Raw genomic sequence first — 19,276 nt, forward strand, 5'->3', positions numbered from 1 at the left:
CTTTTTTTTTTTTTACTATGAAGTGTAATAAAGTGCATGATATTTATTTCAACAGGTCGGTATAATGTGAATTCTCGTCTCCGTACGTTGTGCACCTGAAGAAGGGAAATTGCTGACACTTCCTCTCTGATAAAAGATTCCATGACATCAGACGTATTTTAATTCCTACACGTGTGGTTTATTGATGCCTGAGTCTTATCTTTCATACACAGCTCGGAAAATGAGGTGAAATTTCAAAAACAATGGAAACCAATAAAACAGCTGCCAACAGTCCAAAACCCAAATGTTCCACTAACCTTGTAGCATTAACTGAACGTCAGGGTGAAAATAGGTGTGTGTGTGTGTGTGTGTGTGTGTGTGTGTGTGTGTGTGTGTGTGTGTGTGTGTGTGTGTGTGTGTGTGTGTGTGTGTGTGTGTGTGTGTGTGTGTGTGTGTGTTGTGGGTTCAGAAGTGCATTAACATAGGGTGGAGGTCAAATGACAGTTTGTGAATTATAAATATTGTGATATGTGCCCTTACATTTGCTATTTTCCAATGAGAAATTATCTTCATTTGTTCCTCTTTGTAATTCAGCAAGTTGAGACATGGAAAACGTCAGTTTTATACTCATTCGAAGTTGTGTTTTGTTTGTAGCCAAGAACAAGACTGTAAGATATTTTGGCTTTATCGAGGCCAAAACTATACAAAACTTCAGTACTTCAGGTTTCCACCTCAAATTGTCCTCCAGATATACCCAAAAGCTAGTCGACCTGAACCTGAATCCATTGACATGCAATCTGCAGCTTACTGACTGACCTCTGAGGCTTTTCCCCTCTGACTTATCGGCCAAATAATGATCTTAATGTCACTGTTCACGCATACATGTACACACACACACACACACACACACACACACACACACACACACACACACACACACACACACACACACACACACGGAGGTGGATACTTTGAGATTTGAGACCTGGTTGGTCTCTGTTCCATCTCCTGAAACACACCCACGTAGGGAGATAGCAGTCAACAAGAGCAACTTACACACACACACACACACACACACACACACACACACACACACACACACACACACACACACACACACACACACACACACACACACACACACACGTATTACAGTGATGAGCAAGATCTGTTGAACAAATTGAACATTCAACTTTTGGACTGTCTTCTCTAACCTTCCTAAAATAGTTCTAAACTGCACTTCTGGACATCTTGAACAACATGTTGTCAAAACTTTATCAGTCGATAGATTGCCTACCCATCTGTCAGCAAAGCAATCGGCAAGCTTTACCGGCTAACTCTAAATGCCTTGCAATTCATTTATTAGGAAGACACCCTTGGGCCATGTTTCATTTGCAAGCGATTTGCATTTGCTACTATCTTACAAACGGGATTCCCCAAAGGTGTGTTCCTTTTCAATTAATCCATTACCAGACCATGTGTAACCGGATCATGCTCAACAGGGACGAAAAAACGGGACGAAATCCCCCCCCCCCAAAAAAAACGCTTCTTTCTCTGAAGTCGGAATTACTCAGAATCGCCGTCGATTCTGGTTTACCACTTGATTCCTTTCAATTCCATAGTTTGAATTGAATACTTTGGAATTGATTCTGCCCACCACTATTAAGCACTCAAGCAAGCACTCCAACGACATTTTTGATGAGGAAAGGCTGGCTGGGTCATATTAAACAGCGTTTGGAGATCACCAGAGACGTCTGGCATGTCAAACAATGTGCGAATTGGTCAAATGAACACTTTTTTTTAGCAGTCGGGACTTCTGCTAAGTTCAATTCCACAGTTTAAATTTTGAAATTCGGTTAAGGTGAAGAGATTCGAGATTAGAGCTTATCACACAAAATTGCACTCCACCACTCGAGGTCCCTGAGGACCTTGAATCCGTTCAGTCTTAGAGACTCGTGAGTGGAGATGATGATGGGTGGCGGGAGCACATGCGCGCGCGCGCACACACACACACACACACACACACACACACACACACACACACACACACACACACACACCGTATGTTAGTGCTTGGCTGATATGGCCAATTTTTTGGGAATCGGCAGATTGGAGTCAGTGTGACCACTGACTACAGTACATACTGTATACAACCCAAAAACCTTGAGTACTTTCACCCTTGTTTTGGGGGAATTTCCACAATTTAATAAAAAAAAAACGTTGCATTATAGACGTTTCAAGGAGATGTGCATAAACATTCATCTTTATCGCTGCATGTGACGGGTGGAAAAAAATTGGCTCTAATTTTGAAAACAGGTTAATACGGCATACAGCTTTGAAATCTGGTTTTATCAAAATACATTTTGCTTTGAATCCCACAAAGAGAAACCATATGATCTTTGTAATGCACACTTGAGTCATGAAATAGCCAATTACTTTCGAAATAGTCACGAGGACAAAGGAAAACGTGATCGCTCGTACGCTGCTGAGGTTAAAAGTTACTACCTCCACCACCCATCATCATCATAAGATACGGGATGAAACTTTGCCATGACTGCACCTGTAAGCAAGCATGCAGTTGTGCACACACACTCACAGAGAGTCCCTTTGCAGATCCAAATTTGCCCATTTGTATTTCTACCTTGTGGCAACTGCTGACTGTACATCCCGATCTGGACACGAACTATACCGCTATCAACTCTATGGCTCTCGGCAAGTGGCTTAAGCACTCAAGTGAGCACTCCAATTAAATGGTTGATGAGGAATGACTGGCTTGGCAACCAATAGAAAGCTGATTGGTAATGGCACATACCCACAAAAAAACTAAACATCGCCGGTTGCTTAACATTTCCAGATTTCAATGCAGATTTTGAGTTATTTAGTCTACGTGATCCGATCCTCCAAACTCAAATTATATTTCGATTATATACTTCAATTATTCTGTGAGAGTAGATCGTGGAAAATCGCATCCTATCATGCATGAAAACGCTCCAGGCTCCTCATTTAAAATCTATAGTACTTACAAAAGCAATGTATACAGTGATTTGTCATTATATGTATGAGACATTTGATGATATGAGTGAGGAAAGTGAAAAAAAACAAAACATTTTGAGCTCTTTATCTTTTATAAACCATTGTGGCCTGTTCCAACTCAAGGCATTGTTGAGCAGGCTGAACAAAATGGCGAAATATGACCCCAGCGAGGTAACCAAGGATGCACCTAAGACCCCATCGAGAGCTAGGTGTCCGAGGAAGCACTTGATAAAGGATAAAATTAAATAAGGCTGCAAATAATCTTCAAAAGGGGTGTCTTAACCCAAACACCCAATTTTCACTCTTGCACTCCCTTGGAGTTCCCCTAGTATGCATGCAAAGTTTCAGGCTGATAGGTTTCATGGTTTTCGAGTTTGGAGGAGACACACACACACTGACAGATTGACTGACACATCCTGCCATTTATTATGATGGATTATATGCAGTAGACACATATTGATGTGTGATCATACATATATTTTACGTGACATACATCTTTGCGAGGTATGCTAACACATTGTAAGCGATAACGAACCTGTGCTTCCCCATTGGCTCGGGTCGCTCACCTGCATTAATTTTTTCATTTATTTTGTATTTTCATTTACTGATGCTCTCTGACAGTTCTGTGATTTTTTTCCCCGATGTATCGGCTTCAATATCCATCGGCACTCGAAATTACTGTGCTTCCCCATTCTCTCGGGTTGCTCACCTGCATTTCTTTCATTTATTTTTCATTTATTTATTTTCATTTATGGACGCTTTCCAATGGTTCTGTGATTTTTTTCCTGTGTATTGGCTTCGTTGTCCATCAGCATGCAACATTTCAGCTTTCTACATCACCCGGAAGGTACCAATGTTTAATATCAGTCAGTGAGTCGGTGAGTGAGTGAGTGGTGAAAATGAGCTTTATTTATTAGATTATATGCACACATTGATGTGTGAACGACAGCCTGGTGTTGGCACAGTGGTTAGGGCAGCGGCTTGGGATCCAAAGGTCCTGAGTTCAAGCCCCGTTGGGCCACTCAATTAATACACCAGGGGGTTGACTCAGCCTATCATCCTTCCGAGGTCGGCGAAATGAGTACCAGTATACTGGGCCGGTGTATACCTCGGTTAAAATAGGTGTACCATATCCCTGTGTCGTAAGAGGCGACGAGGGTTGCGTCAGGAAGGGCATCCAGCGTAAAACATGTGCCAAATCACTATGCGGATCATACGGATGATCTGCTGTGGCGACCCCTAACGGGAGCAGCCGAAAGAAGAAGAAGAAGATATTGATGTGTGATCATACACATATTATATGTGATTTATTATTCATATTATATTACACACATATATTGTACACACACACACACACACACACACACACACACACACACACACACACACACACACACACACACACACACACACACACACACCACGCTGATGAAGGTGGATACTTTGAAACCATGTAGGTCTCCATTCCATCTCCTGACACCAGCCCACATGTGGAGATAGCATTCAACAACAGCAACTTGCATGGCATGCAAACATATATATATATATATATATATATATATATATATATATATATATATATATATATATATATATATATATATATATATATATATATATATATATATATTTATAATCTACATTTTAGTACATACAGTTTTTCACACTCCTTTTGTCTCGTATGATATTTATGTTGTATTGAACAATTGAGTGTGGAATTTTATTTATAAAATCATACATAAAGCTACAAAGAGACAGTCGATGCATTTGAAAAACATTCAACAAATTTAATTCTTTAAACAAAGGCTAAGACTGTGACAGAATTGTACTAAATGTAATTGTGTGCAAAGCCATCTTCTGAATTAACATGAAACATTTCAAATTAGTTTCATAGGTGCTACCCCACACTTATATGCCTTACTAGACGACCCGTGAACCCGTTGGGTTCCCGTTGAGACAGCGGTTGATTAAAAAAATCATTTCAAAGAAAAAAAAAGATAGCTCCAGCAAACTATACCGCTGAGGTTGTTTGCATTGATCAAATAATCCCGAAGAGTACTTGACTGAATCGGGAATTGATTTTTTAATAACTTTTTTGTTGCCCGATTTGAACGAAACTTGATATTGCACACTGCAGGAGAATGCTGAGTAAGGTGGCACTAAAATTTTTGCGCTATCATGTACCGTTTTGGCTGTATTTCGGGAACATACATACATACATACATACAGGTGAGAGTTTTCGTAATATATATGGATGTTATGTGTGGCTGTATAAATGCCATATAAATTTAAATCAGAATATGTCTTGGGACAAAGTTTTGCGATCTATATAAAATAGCAACTTTTTGTCGGGTACACATATTAACCTTCTCGATATGATTTTTCCAAATGAAGTGGTAATCTACCATCAACCTCATTCATTGTGATTTCTGCAATCGTGAGGCCTCCCTGTACTGTGATGGTTTGCCGTTGTCCTGTAACGAGCACATAATTTGTCTTCGATAAATTAATCCTAAGTTTATTTCCATTTCACCAACTTGTAACCATTTCCATATGTGTTCTTACTTCTCTCAAATCTACTGCAGTTTTGCCCTTTGGAAAAGTATGAAATAGATTGGAATAATCTAAAATTCCAATCTGCAAAAAGTTGCAAAAAAATCTAAAATTAAAATAATTTCTGGCATTTGTCAAGTCATGAATATAAACAAGAAACAACGTTGGTCCCAAGACTGAGCCTTGTGGAACACCACAAGATGTTGGCATTTTAAAGGAATTTTCTCCACCATAATTTACAAATTGAGTTTGATTTAATAAATAAATTCTAAACCACTGTAAAGTTAATCGTCTATCATAATTTGCCAATTTATCACACAAAATATCATGATCGATTGTATTGAATGCTTTTTTTGAATTCTATAAATACTCCAAGAGATATTCTTTTTGGATGAGGGAATTTATGATAGATTTTGAGGAATATGGTTGGTAGGATGTGGGGGGGGGGGGGGGGATTGAGTTGATCCACGTAGATGTGGGAACCATAATTACTCAGTCCATTTTTGGTCCCTGATGTTGATATCCCCAAAGTGAAACATCATTTTTCGTCTGTTCAAATTCTATGGTGCGTACAAACCCACAGGATTCCATTTGTCTCAATCCTAACTAAGTATATATTTAAGTGAGAAAACTTACCATTTCCAGATGAACCAATTCTATTCTTTCATGTAGAAGTTTAAGCAGGAATTTGGAATTTGATTCAGGGTGCCAGAGATAACTTTCCTGCTCTTTACGAAGGACACCGTGGGATCTTTAACATCCAACAAACATGGAATATTACTTCAAATCACTGAGTAAAGCTGCGTTACACAGATGAAATGAAGAAATTTAAGGTGTCTATTTACTTCTGTCATGTCTCTGCAGCATCATTGGCTGAGTGCCCAGCTGTGCTGCTGATGCAATGCCCACTGCAGGTTCGGGCAAGAATTTGGAATTTGTTAATGGTGCAACCGATAGCTCACCTACTCTCCAGGAAGGACAGTGTGGGATCTTCAACGTCCACCAACTAATGCTGGCAGACAGGACGCCCCATTTAACATCCATCCGAGGGATGGCACACACATTGATGAATCACCCTGCCTGTGAAAAAACGGGATGACAGTTTGGAGCTGGGTCGGGATTCAAACCTAGGCTAGACAGTTTAGAGGGGAGTGTGCTTACCTCGAGGATACCTTGCCAGCCTGATAAGCTAATAGTATTGATGGTACATCAAATCCCATTACTCCAAGCACTGCCACACACGTCATAAGGAGGCTCACTTATTCTCTCCTTAATTATCGATCCAATGGACTTCTTTCTGTGCCAAGGTCTACTAAAAACAACCATATGCACATCATTTATTGTGCGCAAACATTTAAGTGCCAAAGTAGATGAACTAAAAGGATGGTAATAAAACTCCCGTGCAGTATCACCAATCGGACTTTTAAAGCACTTGTTTGATCCAAGAAAATCTTACCTGGCAGAAGTTCAGGTCGCTGTAGTCCGATACCTGGTCAAGCTGGACCTTTGACCACGGCCTTCTGCTTTCCAAAGTTATCTTATCTGCTTTCCTAAGCTTTCCTAACTTATTTAGCTGTTATATGAATGGCTCAACATGGAACATGTAACTTGTATCTCTTTACTGACTATTTGTACTCTTCTCTGAACATCACCCTCTGCCCTCTCTGTCCTGCCTTCAACACTCTATTCTACCCTGTGTATGTTACCCTCTTGGTTTCGTCCCGTTGGGCGATATTAATCTCCTGGAAAATTATTCTGAGGAAGCTAAATCTGATCGGTGGTAAAATGACGTCACAGCTAAAACTTCTGTGGTTGTAATGCTTGGTGGTCCCACCCTCGGCCTCCTGGTCACTGAGCCTTGGATGGGGCTTTTTAAAGTACAGTACAAGGATATACAACGAACATTAGCACAGGAGGATGCCATTCGACTCATCATGCCTGCGTTACACCGACACCAGAAACCATCACCCCATCTACGCACAAGCTGCAACCTACATGTCCTACCAATATCCCAGTACCACTCTATCTCCAAAGCATCGAGATACCGATCTAAATCCAATTTAAACTTTTCTAAAATTTCATTACAACTTACAGTCTTCAGATCATCCTTTAAAGTAACGGGGGCGAGTATGAGTAAATGAGGCAGCCTGCTCAATAACGTCTACATAATGTACAGGTACCAGTCAGGTACTGGAATTACAAGATTGATTTTATCTAAAATTAACTTCTAAACATTTTCAAAGTGACAAACAGACAGACAGAGAGTCAACAACAGAGGTTTCAGGTGTGCGAGAACAACTGGGTCTGGAGGATTGTGGGAGTGAAGATGGTGGATGGAAGGAGGATGGATGAACTGAGGGAGGAGATTGGTATAAAAAAAAAAATCAGGCGAAGATGGGTTAGACACCTGATGCAGATGGGGGAAGAGAGAATGGCAAAGAGAGCAGATCGGTTGAGGGAGCAATAAAAGAGATAGACCGTGGTTGTGATGGGAAGATTGTGTGAGGAGGGATACCAATAAGGTGGGGGGGGGTGGTTGGAGAGTGGAGCGAGTTGTATGAGGAAGTGGAGTAGTGCCATGGTCAAGGCAAGGCGTAAGATTGCTACCACTGGACCTCACTCCTTACAAAGGGAAGAGAAGAAGAAACATAATATTAGACTTCCATTTGGAAGGTTATTGTTCTCATAAAGATTATTATTATTATTAGAAAATACCATGAATCACTTCGCTAATGGGAATATTAAGAGAGGGGGTGAGAGAGGAGGGGAGGGAGAGAAATGGGTCGCAAAGCCACAAAATGGCTTTTGCAGTTTTGCCATGTGTATCCATAGACAAACCTTCATATAATTTTTTTTCTGATTTGTGTGTGACAAACTCTCCTGGGAGTTCCTTGAATCCACAATCGTTGGTTTCATTGAAATCCGTAAATCTGTTCTCAAGTTTGAGCACAACAAACAGACAGACTCCATTTGTAATACAGTACGGATTATTTTCAGGAAATTTGGGGGAAAATATTCCGAGAAAACTGTCACAACCAGCTCAACGAGACTTTAACTGTGAATAGATACAGATGTCAACTGGAATGGAACTCGGTGGAGTGCAGACCTCCCCCATGCTGAACAGTTTCCATTTTGTATCCCACTGTAAGCCTGGTATAGTGTTGGCTTATTGGTTAGGGTGGCTGGCTTGGGATCCCAGGGGCCTGAGTTTGAGCCTTGTTGGCTGCTCAATTAGGACCTGGTGGGGTTGACTCAGCCTGTCATCTTCCCAAAGTTGGCAAAATGAGTACTAGTGTTTCTGGTACCAGGGGCATAGCATCAGTGGCACAGCTGTGCTCCAAGAAATGATAGCTGCCATATGCAAAAACAGAACAGATCCCAATGATAGGTCAGATCTGGATCCAAACCTGAACCAAAATTGAATCAGCCTGTTTTTCTCACCTACCCAACTAATCCACCAAGTTTTGTGATAAACCATCCACAACTTTTTGAAACATCATGCTACGTATCATTTTTGGCCTGATCTCTCAGTGGTGAAGAATCACTGAAAAAAAATGGGCTGACATGATGGCCTCGAGGTATGCACACTCATCTCTGAGGATTCTCGTCTGGGATTGAATTCTGACCCACCTATAATATAAACACTCATCTCGGTGTTTCACAGGCAGGGTGATTCATCAATATGTGTGCCGTCCCTCGGATGGACGTTAAACGGGCGTCCCATCTGCCAGAATTCGTTGGTGGACGTTGAAGATCCCACAGTGTCCTTCGTGAAGAGTCGGTGAGCTATCGGTTGCACCATGAACAAATTCCAAATTCTTGCCCGAACCAGCAGTGGGCATTGCATCAGCAGCACAGCTGGGCACTCAGCCAATGATGTGGCAGAGACATGACAGAAGTAAATAGACACCTTAAATTTCTTCATTTCATCTGTGTAACGTAGCTTTACTCAATGATTTGAAGTAATATTCCACGATTTATTTGCAGAAACGAGTTCCTGCGTCTTGTATGATGCAAAAGAAACAGTCCAGGAGCAGTTGGGAACGACTGGGAAGGGTGGGTACAGAGTGAGGAGTTGGAGACCAGATTTAGAAGCAAACACTGAATTGGGGCATTCAGCCTTCTCATGACTGGAGTTGGCTGTGGTGCCATTTGAAGTGAGCGAAGGGATGGAGGGGGAGCATACATCTGAGACAGACCTACAAAGGCACCACCAGGTTTTATAGGAGGGAGACAAGTTTGAAAGTTCAATATTGAGGTTGGATAGATGTTGTTTTCTGTGTTTCCTGGGAGTAGATACTTTCTTCTGAGAGTGGGCACTCTGTCCCCAAGTTTTCGCTTCGATCCAATATGGCTGCCAAACTAGATGACTGACGACATTTTAGTTTTCAATGTTTTATCCCCATGGGTAGTCCATCCATCCATTGGGACCATACTCTGTGCAGAACGTTGGTGCTGCCGAAGCAGACTCCTTGGCTCTTGGGTACAATCCTGGACGGGTCACCACTCCGACACATGATACCAGCAAGCTGGCACTCATTTTGCCGACCCTGGAAGGATGACAGGCAGAGTCAACCCCACCTGGTATCAATTCAACAGCCGAGGGGGATTTGAACTCAGGATCCTAGGATCCCAAGCCCACCACTCCAACCATTAAGCCAACACCAGGCATAGTTGTTTCCCAACAGTGTTATAATGCATTCCAGAGCATAGTCACGTGACTCACAAAAAACTTTAATTTTCTCTCAGATGTATTCACCCTACATTTGTTCTGCTAAGACAAGAGTCAGCCAATAATAACTCTAATAGGCTGTTGGCCGCTCATCTCTATCATTTGTTTTTGTGACCATGATCCGAAGAACTACTTAATAAATTTGAATTCATTGAATGTTGTATTTTGAACACTGTATAACACAAATCTGATTGTTGGTACTTGCAAAAACTTATATTTTAGCAGGACTTTTACTTTGAAGTTGGCAAAATTGTTTGGCGTTTCGACCAATCAAATTTTCCGCTCGCATTCTTCAGGCGGCGGAATGGGGAACATCAATATTCAGACAAAATAGTCATGCCACTTACAGGAGGTCACTTAGTCAATAAATGTCTGTTTAGTACATTTTTGTCTCAAAGACTGTTAAAAAAATCATCAGTTTATCATGATTGTTAAAAAATCATGACGGTGACCAGAAACATATTTCAGAGGAGCGTCATAAGCTTTGGACTGTTCAATTTGACTCATCTGCTTCGTACGGTTACTGTCACGCCTGTTATTCCTCGCTCACCAACAAAACGAATGCAGATGGTGCTTGGAAATCTGAAGTGAGAGATGTAAGCCACCTACTGGTTCTTCTGCTGCTCTTGGTGTTCCCCGTGATCCTGATGAAAATCCCGTTACACCACCCATAAGGAGAGATTTGAGGTTTGCTGAAGTTTCTCCTGCAGTCCAAGTTTGCAAGCAAAAATAATTGCATTATACAATACATGGCCAAAATTACGTGGACACCTGCTCGTCCAACATCTCATTCCAAAATCAAGGGCATCAAAATGGAGTTGGTCCCCTCTTTGCTGCGATAACAGCTTCCACTCTTCTGGGAAGGCTTTCCACGAGATGTTGGAACATTGCTGCGGGGATTTGCTTTCATTCAGCCACAAGAGCATCAGTAAGGTCGGCACTGTTGTTGGGCGATTTGGTCTGGCTCGCAGTCGGCGTTCCAATTCATCCCAAAGGTTTTCAATGGGGTGAGGTCAGGGTTCTGTGTAGGCCAGTCAAGTTCTTCCACACCGATCTCAACAAACCATTTCTGTATGAACCTCACTTCGTGCACGGGGGCATTGTCATGCTGAAACATGACAGGGCCTTCCCAAAACTGTTGCCACAAAGTTGGAAGCACAGAATCGTCTAGAATGTCAATGTATCCTGCAGCATTAAGATTTCCCTTCACTGGAACAAAGAAAGAGGCCTAGCCCGAACCATGAAAAACAGCCCCAGACCATTATTCCTCCTCCACCAAACTTTACAGTTGGCACTCTGCATTTGGGCAGGTAGCGTTCTCCTGGCATCCACCAAACCCAGATTCATCCATCGGACTACCAGATGGTGAAGCGTGATTCATCACTCCAGAGAACTCGTTTCCATTGCTCCAGAGTGCAATGACGGTGAGCTTTACATCACTCCAGCCGATGCTTGACATTGCGCATGGTGATCTTAGGCTTGTGTGATGCTGCTCGGCCATGGAAACCCACTTACTGAAGCTCTTCACGAACAGTGCTTGTGTTGACGTTGCTTCCAGAGTAAGTTTGGAACTCGGTAGTGAGTGTTGCAACCGACAGAAAATTTTTCCGCTCTACGCGGTTCAACATTCAGCGGGCCCGTTCTGTGAGCTTGTGTAGCCTACCTCTTCGCGGCTGAGCTGTTGTTGCTCCTAGACGTTTCCACTTTACAAAAACAGCACTTACAGTTGACCAAGGCAGTTCTCGCAGGGCAGGAATTTGACGAACTAACTTGTTGGAAAGGTGGCATTCTATGACAGTGACACGTTGAAAGTCACTGAGCTCTACATTATGGACCCTTCTACAGCCAATGTTTGTCTATGGAGATTGCTTGGCTGTGTGCTTAATTTGATACACCTGTCAGCAATGGGTGTGACTGAAATAGCCGAATCCACTAATTAGAAGGGGTGTCTACACACTTTTGACCATGTAGTGTACATCCCAAGGAAAGAGATGCCATGATAAACTGTTCCAAACAGAAACAAGAGATGCTGGTAAGTAAAAATGTACCTGAAATATTTACCTGTATACCTGGAATTCACTGCAGAACCGAAATCAAACATTTTCTGTTTGACATACCATGCTTTAAACGTAATAGAATGCACGTTTAGTGAATGCCATTCAATTTTACAGTACATTATTAGCAAAAGGCTCACGACCTGTGTGTTGTATAATGTACCAAGGAAAAAAATAAGATCATGATCCAGGTAAATTTGGTTTAAATTTGAGCAAACTGATCCTGTTGGAATGATTATGGTGGAAAACTCTTCAGTTGGATTGAGCTCACTTTTTCTCTTTAAATGGAGAGACTGATGTATATGTCCTTCCACATATTTCATAATTGTGTGATTGATGAAACAAAACAAAAAACAACAAAAGTCTCCTGCTTGACCAAGCTATATGACAAATGTGTAAATTGAGTCGGTGGAGGGAAGGAAGGCTCCGACCATCAAGGCTATATTATGTAATTACACGAAGTTTTGAAACCTTCTCAGGTGTTTTGTGCTGTTAACGGTGAATCTGGTCATGAGTTAAATCACTGAGTAGTTCAGTTTGAACTGTAGCTTGTTGTGCCATATCATCTCGTAATCGCTTGCCTCAACAATGACGAATTGATTAGATTTTGCTGAAGGTCCGGATGCGGATCCGATCATTTTTTAAATGATTCTTCACCATTGAGAGATTGGGCAAAAACGATATATAGCACGACATTTCAAAAAGTTTATCCGGATTTGACCAAAACTTGGTGGTCGAGTTGGTTTGGTGAGAAGAACAAGTTGATTAGATTTTTTGAGTCATGTCCGGATGCAGATCCGGCCTATCGGTGGGATACAAAACATAAATTGTTCAGCCTGGCGGAGGTGTGCGCTCTACCGAGTGTTGTTCTGGTTGAATGATGTGGACAAGGGTGACTTTCATGATGATGATGATGTTGATTAGATTTCTAATAGATAATGAAACATAATGATAATGTTGCAGAAATAATTCAGATAGTTTGACGTTACTTTTGGTATTTTTTTCTCAACATCTATATATAATGGGGCAAGTGTATCTCCTCCCGTATGTACAGCCACTAAATGCACGTTTTATGACTTTGTACAGGTGCAGTATTTAATCAGTCCTCATTGTTCGACACATTTTGCTGTCACCTTGTCGGATTTTTAAAAATACACTGATCACTGTAATTTATTTCCTGCACATAATATGTGAATACATGTACATGCACATGTGAAATAGAATTAGTCATGTGTAGTTCCACGTAATGGAAAATGTGACTTCAAGATCTCAATTCTTCCCTCGCCCCTCTCTCCCCATCCTCGCACTCTCTCCCTCTTCCCCCCTCTCTGCATCACCTCTGACCAGATACATTCAAAACAGATATCTATATATTACAAAAACCCTCATCTTGTATGTATGTATGTATGTATGTATGTTCCTGAAATACAGCCAAAACGGTACATGATAGCACAAAAATTTTAGGGCCACCTTACTCACCATTCTCCTGTGGTGTGCAGTATGAAGTTTCGTTCAAATCGGGCAGAATAAAAAAAATATTTGAAAAATCAATTCCCGATTCAGTCAAGTACTCTTCAGGAGAATTTGATCAATGCAAACAACCTCAGCGGAATAGTTCGCTGGAGCTATCTTAATTTTTCTTGAAATGATTTTTTTCATCAACCGCTGTCACAGCGGGAACCCAACGGGTTCACGGGTCGTCTCGTAGTAACTAATTCCCTCACAGGGAACCCGACCATAGCTCTTCTACTACCCCTCCATCCTCTCCTCTCTTCCCCTCTCTCCTCTCCCACCACGACTGCCCTTCCCTCTCTCCCCCCTCCTCACATCGTCTCTGACCAGTTACATTCAAATTGGTTATTAGAATGCATTTTGTGTAAAAACGCCAATATTTGTCCGATTTTCTCACTTTTTTTTGCTGCAACTGAGTCTGAAACTATCTTAGTGATTACAACAAATGAAATCAGATATCGAATTATAGTTAAGATAAAACCACGAGGGAGTCTGAATTGACTTTATATTACAGGGCTTAATTTCACTTAAAATGCATTTTTGTCTAAAAACGCGAATTTTCGTCCAATTTTCTTCCCGGTTTTTTTGCAACCGAGTTTTAAACCATCTTAGCGACCATGAAAAATGAAATCAGATATCCAATTAGAGTTAAGATAAAGCCGTGAGAGTATAAGAAAGTGCGAGCCTTACAAAATACGCTCTACAGAATGAACAAAATAGTGGAATTTGATTTCGAAGCTCCTCACTGAATGTGGGACAGCCCACCCCGAACTGGGGAGTCCCTCCCCGAACGAACAGACTTACCTACTGCCAGAGATGACATATATCATAATGAAACACATACACTTATCACAATTAACAAATACCAAACATACTTGTGCAGTCTATAAAAGACTTGTGTTGAGGGTGGGGAGGACGTTGGTAATAATTCTGCCATCTTTCTGTAAAGTGGATACCTGTAGGACCCCTGTAAATTAACTACCTGTTCATAATAATTGCATGTTTCCTTAATAGTCCTAATTGAGGTGCAATAACATACATTTCATTTTCAGCATAATTGTCAATTGTTTTTTTCCAAGCAATGCGATTTCAAACATCATTTATCCATTTTTTTTTAAATGCTCCGGTCATTGATAGCTGTAATCTTGTAGGATCTCTTGGTCTTTCACTCCGTTAGGTCAAGCACATCCAAACACCCATGGCCCAAAACATGAGCCAGGAAGAGGTCCTTGTGCCAAATGAAGAGCTCAGGAGCAGGTTCACCTTCTCCCATGATCCATTGTGTGGAAGTGGTGACACACCAGTGAGGTTGCAGAGCAGTGGGTACACATCAACGGCATGCAATGGTGGAGCTATGTATGATTGTTTGAAATCTGCCAGGTGGATCAAAGAGAAATGAAAATGTGATAACTATGTGCAGTGGCCTGCAAAAGTATTCACCCCCCCCTCCAAAGTATTCACATTATGATGCTTTCAAATCAAACTTAATATATAAAGTCTTCACAAACTACTCCAAAGTGTTAAAGCTAAAAAAATTCATATAAAATGTGAATAACTTAAATTAACAGAGAAAACCCGATGATTCTTAGTTGTATAAGTATTCAAACCCTTTTCATAATTAACCATAAATCACTTCAGGAGCAAATTATTTGTTTTCAAAGTTACAAAATAAGTGTCACTTGTGCGTAATCAGTGGTTAAACTTCAAAGTTAAGCTCCCCCATTTAGCTAAGGAATTTTAAGGTGCAACTCACTTGGTCAAACAAGGCAAACATGAAGACCAAGGAGCTTTCTAATGTAGTCAGACATAAAGTGGTGGAGAAACACTGTTCAGGAGAGGGTTGTGAAAACATTTCAGTCACTTATTATCCCTTTGAGTACCATACCACACAGACTCCACCCTGATCAGGTTGTCCATACAAACTCAGCAGCTGGACAAGCAGGAAACTGATTCGGGATTTCACTGTAAATCCAACAATGACTTTGAAAGATCTGAAAGGCTTTATGTCCGAGATGGGGGTCAGTGTTCATCAATCAACAATATCCCGTTCCCTTCACAAAGCTAGCTTCTATGGTCAGTTGGCAAGAAAGAAGCCATTACTGAAAAAGACTCATCTAAAAGCTCGGACGGAGTTTGTCGAAAAGCATCTTAATGATATTGTGAGCATGTGTGGAGAAAGGTTTTGTGGTCAGACGAGACAAAAATTGAACTTTTTGGTCTAAATTCAAAGCGCTATGTCTGGGGCAAGCCTAACACCGCACATCAACCAGTCAACACCATCCCTACTGTCAAGCATGGTGGTGGCAGCATCATGTTATGGGGCTGCTTTTCATCAGCAGGGACTGGCAAGCTTGTCAGGATAGAAGCAACAATGATAAATATGTAAAGTTCAGGAGAATCCTTGATGAAAACCTGCTCGAGTCAGCCATGAATCTGAACCTTGGGAAGAGATTCACATTTCAGCAGGACAATGATCTGAAGCACAAAGCTAAAGCCACACTGGAGTGGCTGAATAAGAAGAAAATAAATGTTCTTGAGTGGCCCAGACACTCGAATATTTGTACACGCCAGGGATGTAATGACGGATGGTAGCAATTCCATTATCATTAAGGCTAATGACACGGACGTACTTGTCATAGGAATATCTGTACTGCCATCCTTACAGGAACTAGGTTTTGAGAACATGTGGATTGCCTTTGGCCAAGGAGCCAAGGCGCGATGGATTCCAGTCCATGAGGTCGTTTCTGCAATAGGGCCTGAGAAAACTAGAGGGATCCCATACTTCCATGCGTTCACTGGATGTGACGTCGTGTCTGCCTTCTGCGGTAAAGTGAAGAAAACTGCATGGCAGACTTGGAACGTCTTTGATGATGTTTCTGAAACATTCACCAATCTCAGCCAGCATCCAACATTGATTTCTCATTTTGACTTTTTTGTAGTTTTTTTTTTTTAATTTTTCAAAATTTGGATTTTCAAATGGCCAATCAGGCAGATTTGATTAGAATCCCCTGGAGATCAAATGTTCCAAATTTGATGCTTGTATCATCATTTGCACGATTCCTCTCAAAAATTGCTGTTATCTGCCCCACCAAACTAGAGCAATTTTCACGTGAAGAATGAAATAAAGATTTCACCATATTACCATGTAAAACTGGTAGAGATTTACCCAGAAACACTCATAGCAGCCATTGCTGCAAAACGTGCTTCCACCAATACCGACCTAAGGGGTTGAACACTTTTACAACCAGTGAATTTTGATTTGTACGTTTTTTTACAGGTATTCCTGATATGTAACCTCCTTCAACTGTAACAGTGTTATCTCTTCAGTTATTGATAAAAAGTTCATTTGGAAAAATTGTTTCTACATATTTTGTAATCTATCTATAATTCCAGCAGTGTGTGTGTGTGTGTGTGTGTGTGTGTGTGTGTGTGTGTGTGTGTGTGTGTGTGTGTGTGTGTGTGTGTGTGTGTGTTTCTGTGACCGCTGTTTCTCGACAACCACTGGTCCAATATAATTGAAACTTGCCAGGTATATTGCTGGGGACCTGAATATGTGCCTTTTCAAGGTTTGATATTAATCGGACAAGTGTTTCCCAAGTTATGGCCATTTATTTACCAACCAATGACAAGACACGTTGCTGCGGCCATTTATTTAGCAACCAATGACAAGACACGTTGCTGCGTAGGCGTGGCCAATGGGGAAGAGAACCTCAGCCGCATTCTCCATTACAGGTTACAACGTAATAGTGATGACTTCGTGTATTCTAATTTTCCGATTTCTTATGCGCATTTATAGATAAACACAATGCCCCAATCCAGTCGTCGTTTACGAGAGCGAAGGAACGGCCTGTATGGTTGTTTCTGGCTCGCGGTTTGAAAGTTTTTTTTTTGGTACGCACGTATGGCCACGCACGTACGGGCACGCATGTATGGCCACGCACGTACGGGCACGCGAGAGCAAAGGAACGACCTGTGTGGTTGTTGTTTCTGGCTCGTGGTTTGAAAGTTATTTTATTTTTATTTATATGCACGTACGGGCACGTACTAGTTCATCTAAATGTGGCATTAATGGAAGGGGTTGAATACTTTTTGCAGGCCACTGTATGTACACAATATCATGGCGGGGGGGGGGGGGATAAGTGGCATTGTTCCAGTTCAGCGAGCAATGGAGGGATTCATTTCCTGTATTCTCACATTTATATGTGTATGTTAATTCACCATTGAACTATGCCATTTCTTCCTCATTTTTCATCCCAAGGGTGATGCACTTTATTACGAGTGCTGATGGAGAGCACATTGTTATTGTGAACAGAGCAGTCAGACCTCATCATCATGCAAAGATCTATATAAATAATAACCTTGTTCTGTTTGTTTGACGAAACGCCTTGACCAGGAACCAGAAAACCTATAACCTATATCATTTTAAAGATGTTTGACGAAGGAAGGGGGGGAGTTGGCTGAATGGCCTCCACCTGTCTGATTTCCTTGTATTTCCTTGTAAGTGGAGGTTGAGGACTTGGGATGGAAGGGTGTTTGAAGATTTGGGATTGGTGGTCAGGCTTGAGGACTTGGGGTTAGGAGGGGTGTTGATGACTTATGGTGTTACGTTGAGGGGGAGTTGGGGACTTGAAGTCACATTTAACATTACGTGGAATTTCCGCGGGTCCATGCCAATGGGAAACTAAAAGGCTGAATGTAACTGGACATGGCAAGACTGAGAATACGACAGCTCGAAACTAAAGTGCTGCAATCACTCTTGGTGGATTGAGCCCCAAAAAATATTTCATTATCTTTTTGCAGGTATCAAGGCTCATGGAAGAGTGCAATTGCAGAGGCTAGTGGGTCAGTGGACACAAAGTGGGGCAAAAGAGAAACAGGAAAACAAGAAGATAAGGATACACCACAGTATGAGGAAACAATTTGCAGATGAAAGGGGTGCAGGGTCTCGCAGGTGCAGTGAAGCTCAGAGGTAGAAATGGAAGAGACCAGAAGATGACAAGAGCAGCAGGCTCGAAGGGTTGGAAAGAATATAAGGGGTGAGGGGTCTTTTCTACCCTTTTTAATCTCCCCCCACCAATCCTCACCCCAAGCTCCCTTCCTTCCAAATTTCCAGTTTTTCCTTCCTGAAAGTTTCCTTCTGTATCCATCTTGCTCACCCCATGTGTCCTCTCCTTCCCATCATTCCTCCCCACACCCATCGTTTTGTCCAAGTCTGCCTTTATTTTGTCCTTCAACTCAACTGTAGGTATTTCCCTTCCCCATCCCCCATCCTCTCTGTGCTGTTCCATTTGCATCCTGAGCTGTTAAGTGTTCTCGCCCTTCCATGAGCCTTGACTGTATACAAAAATAGTGGGAGGAAGCGAATGAGGATTTAAGAGGCATACAAGGGAAGGAGATCAAAAATGCCACCATT

General features: G+C 41.6%; 3 protein-coding genes across 12 annotated transcripts in view; 1 reads left to right on the forward strand and 2 right to left on the reverse strand.

Annotated features, from left to right (window-relative positions):
• Nucleotides 1-9,233, reverse strand: part of LOC147022381 (uncharacterized) — a 29,692-nt gene extending 20,459 nt beyond the window's left edge. Inside the window, exon 1 of one of the 2 annotated variants that reach the window (XM_085893243.1) lies at nt 7,022-9,233. The gene's annotated coding sequence lies outside the window, so the exon portion shown is untranslated. The remainder of the gene's footprint in view (nt 1-7,021) is intronic. The other variant, XM_085893242.1, reaches the window with a different exon arrangement.
• Nucleotides 1-19,276, forward strand: part of LOC147022380 (uncharacterized) — a 214,946-nt gene that overhangs the window by 45,983 nt on the left and 149,687 nt on the right. The window lies entirely within an intron of this gene.
• ENPP6 (ectonucleotide pyrophosphatase/phosphodiesterase 6) overlaps nt 13,506-19,276 on the reverse strand; it is a 33,446-nt gene continuing 27,675 nt past the window's right edge. The window contains exon 8 of the mRNA XM_085893241.1: nt 13,506-15,236. Coding sequence (XP_085749367.1) covers nt 15,037-15,236 — 200 coding nt within the window. The 3' untranslated portion in view covers nt 13,506-15,036. The remainder of the gene's footprint in view (nt 15,237-19,276) is intronic.

Source organism: Eptatretus burgeri, chromosome 8 (assembly GCF_056783735.1).
Source record: "Eptatretus burgeri isolate ZD-2024b chromosome 8, Ebu_testis_v1, whole genome shotgun sequence".
In the NCBI taxonomy this organism is placed as follows: domain Eukaryota; kingdom Metazoa; phylum Chordata; class Myxini; order Myxiniformes; family Myxinidae; genus Eptatretus; species Eptatretus burgeri.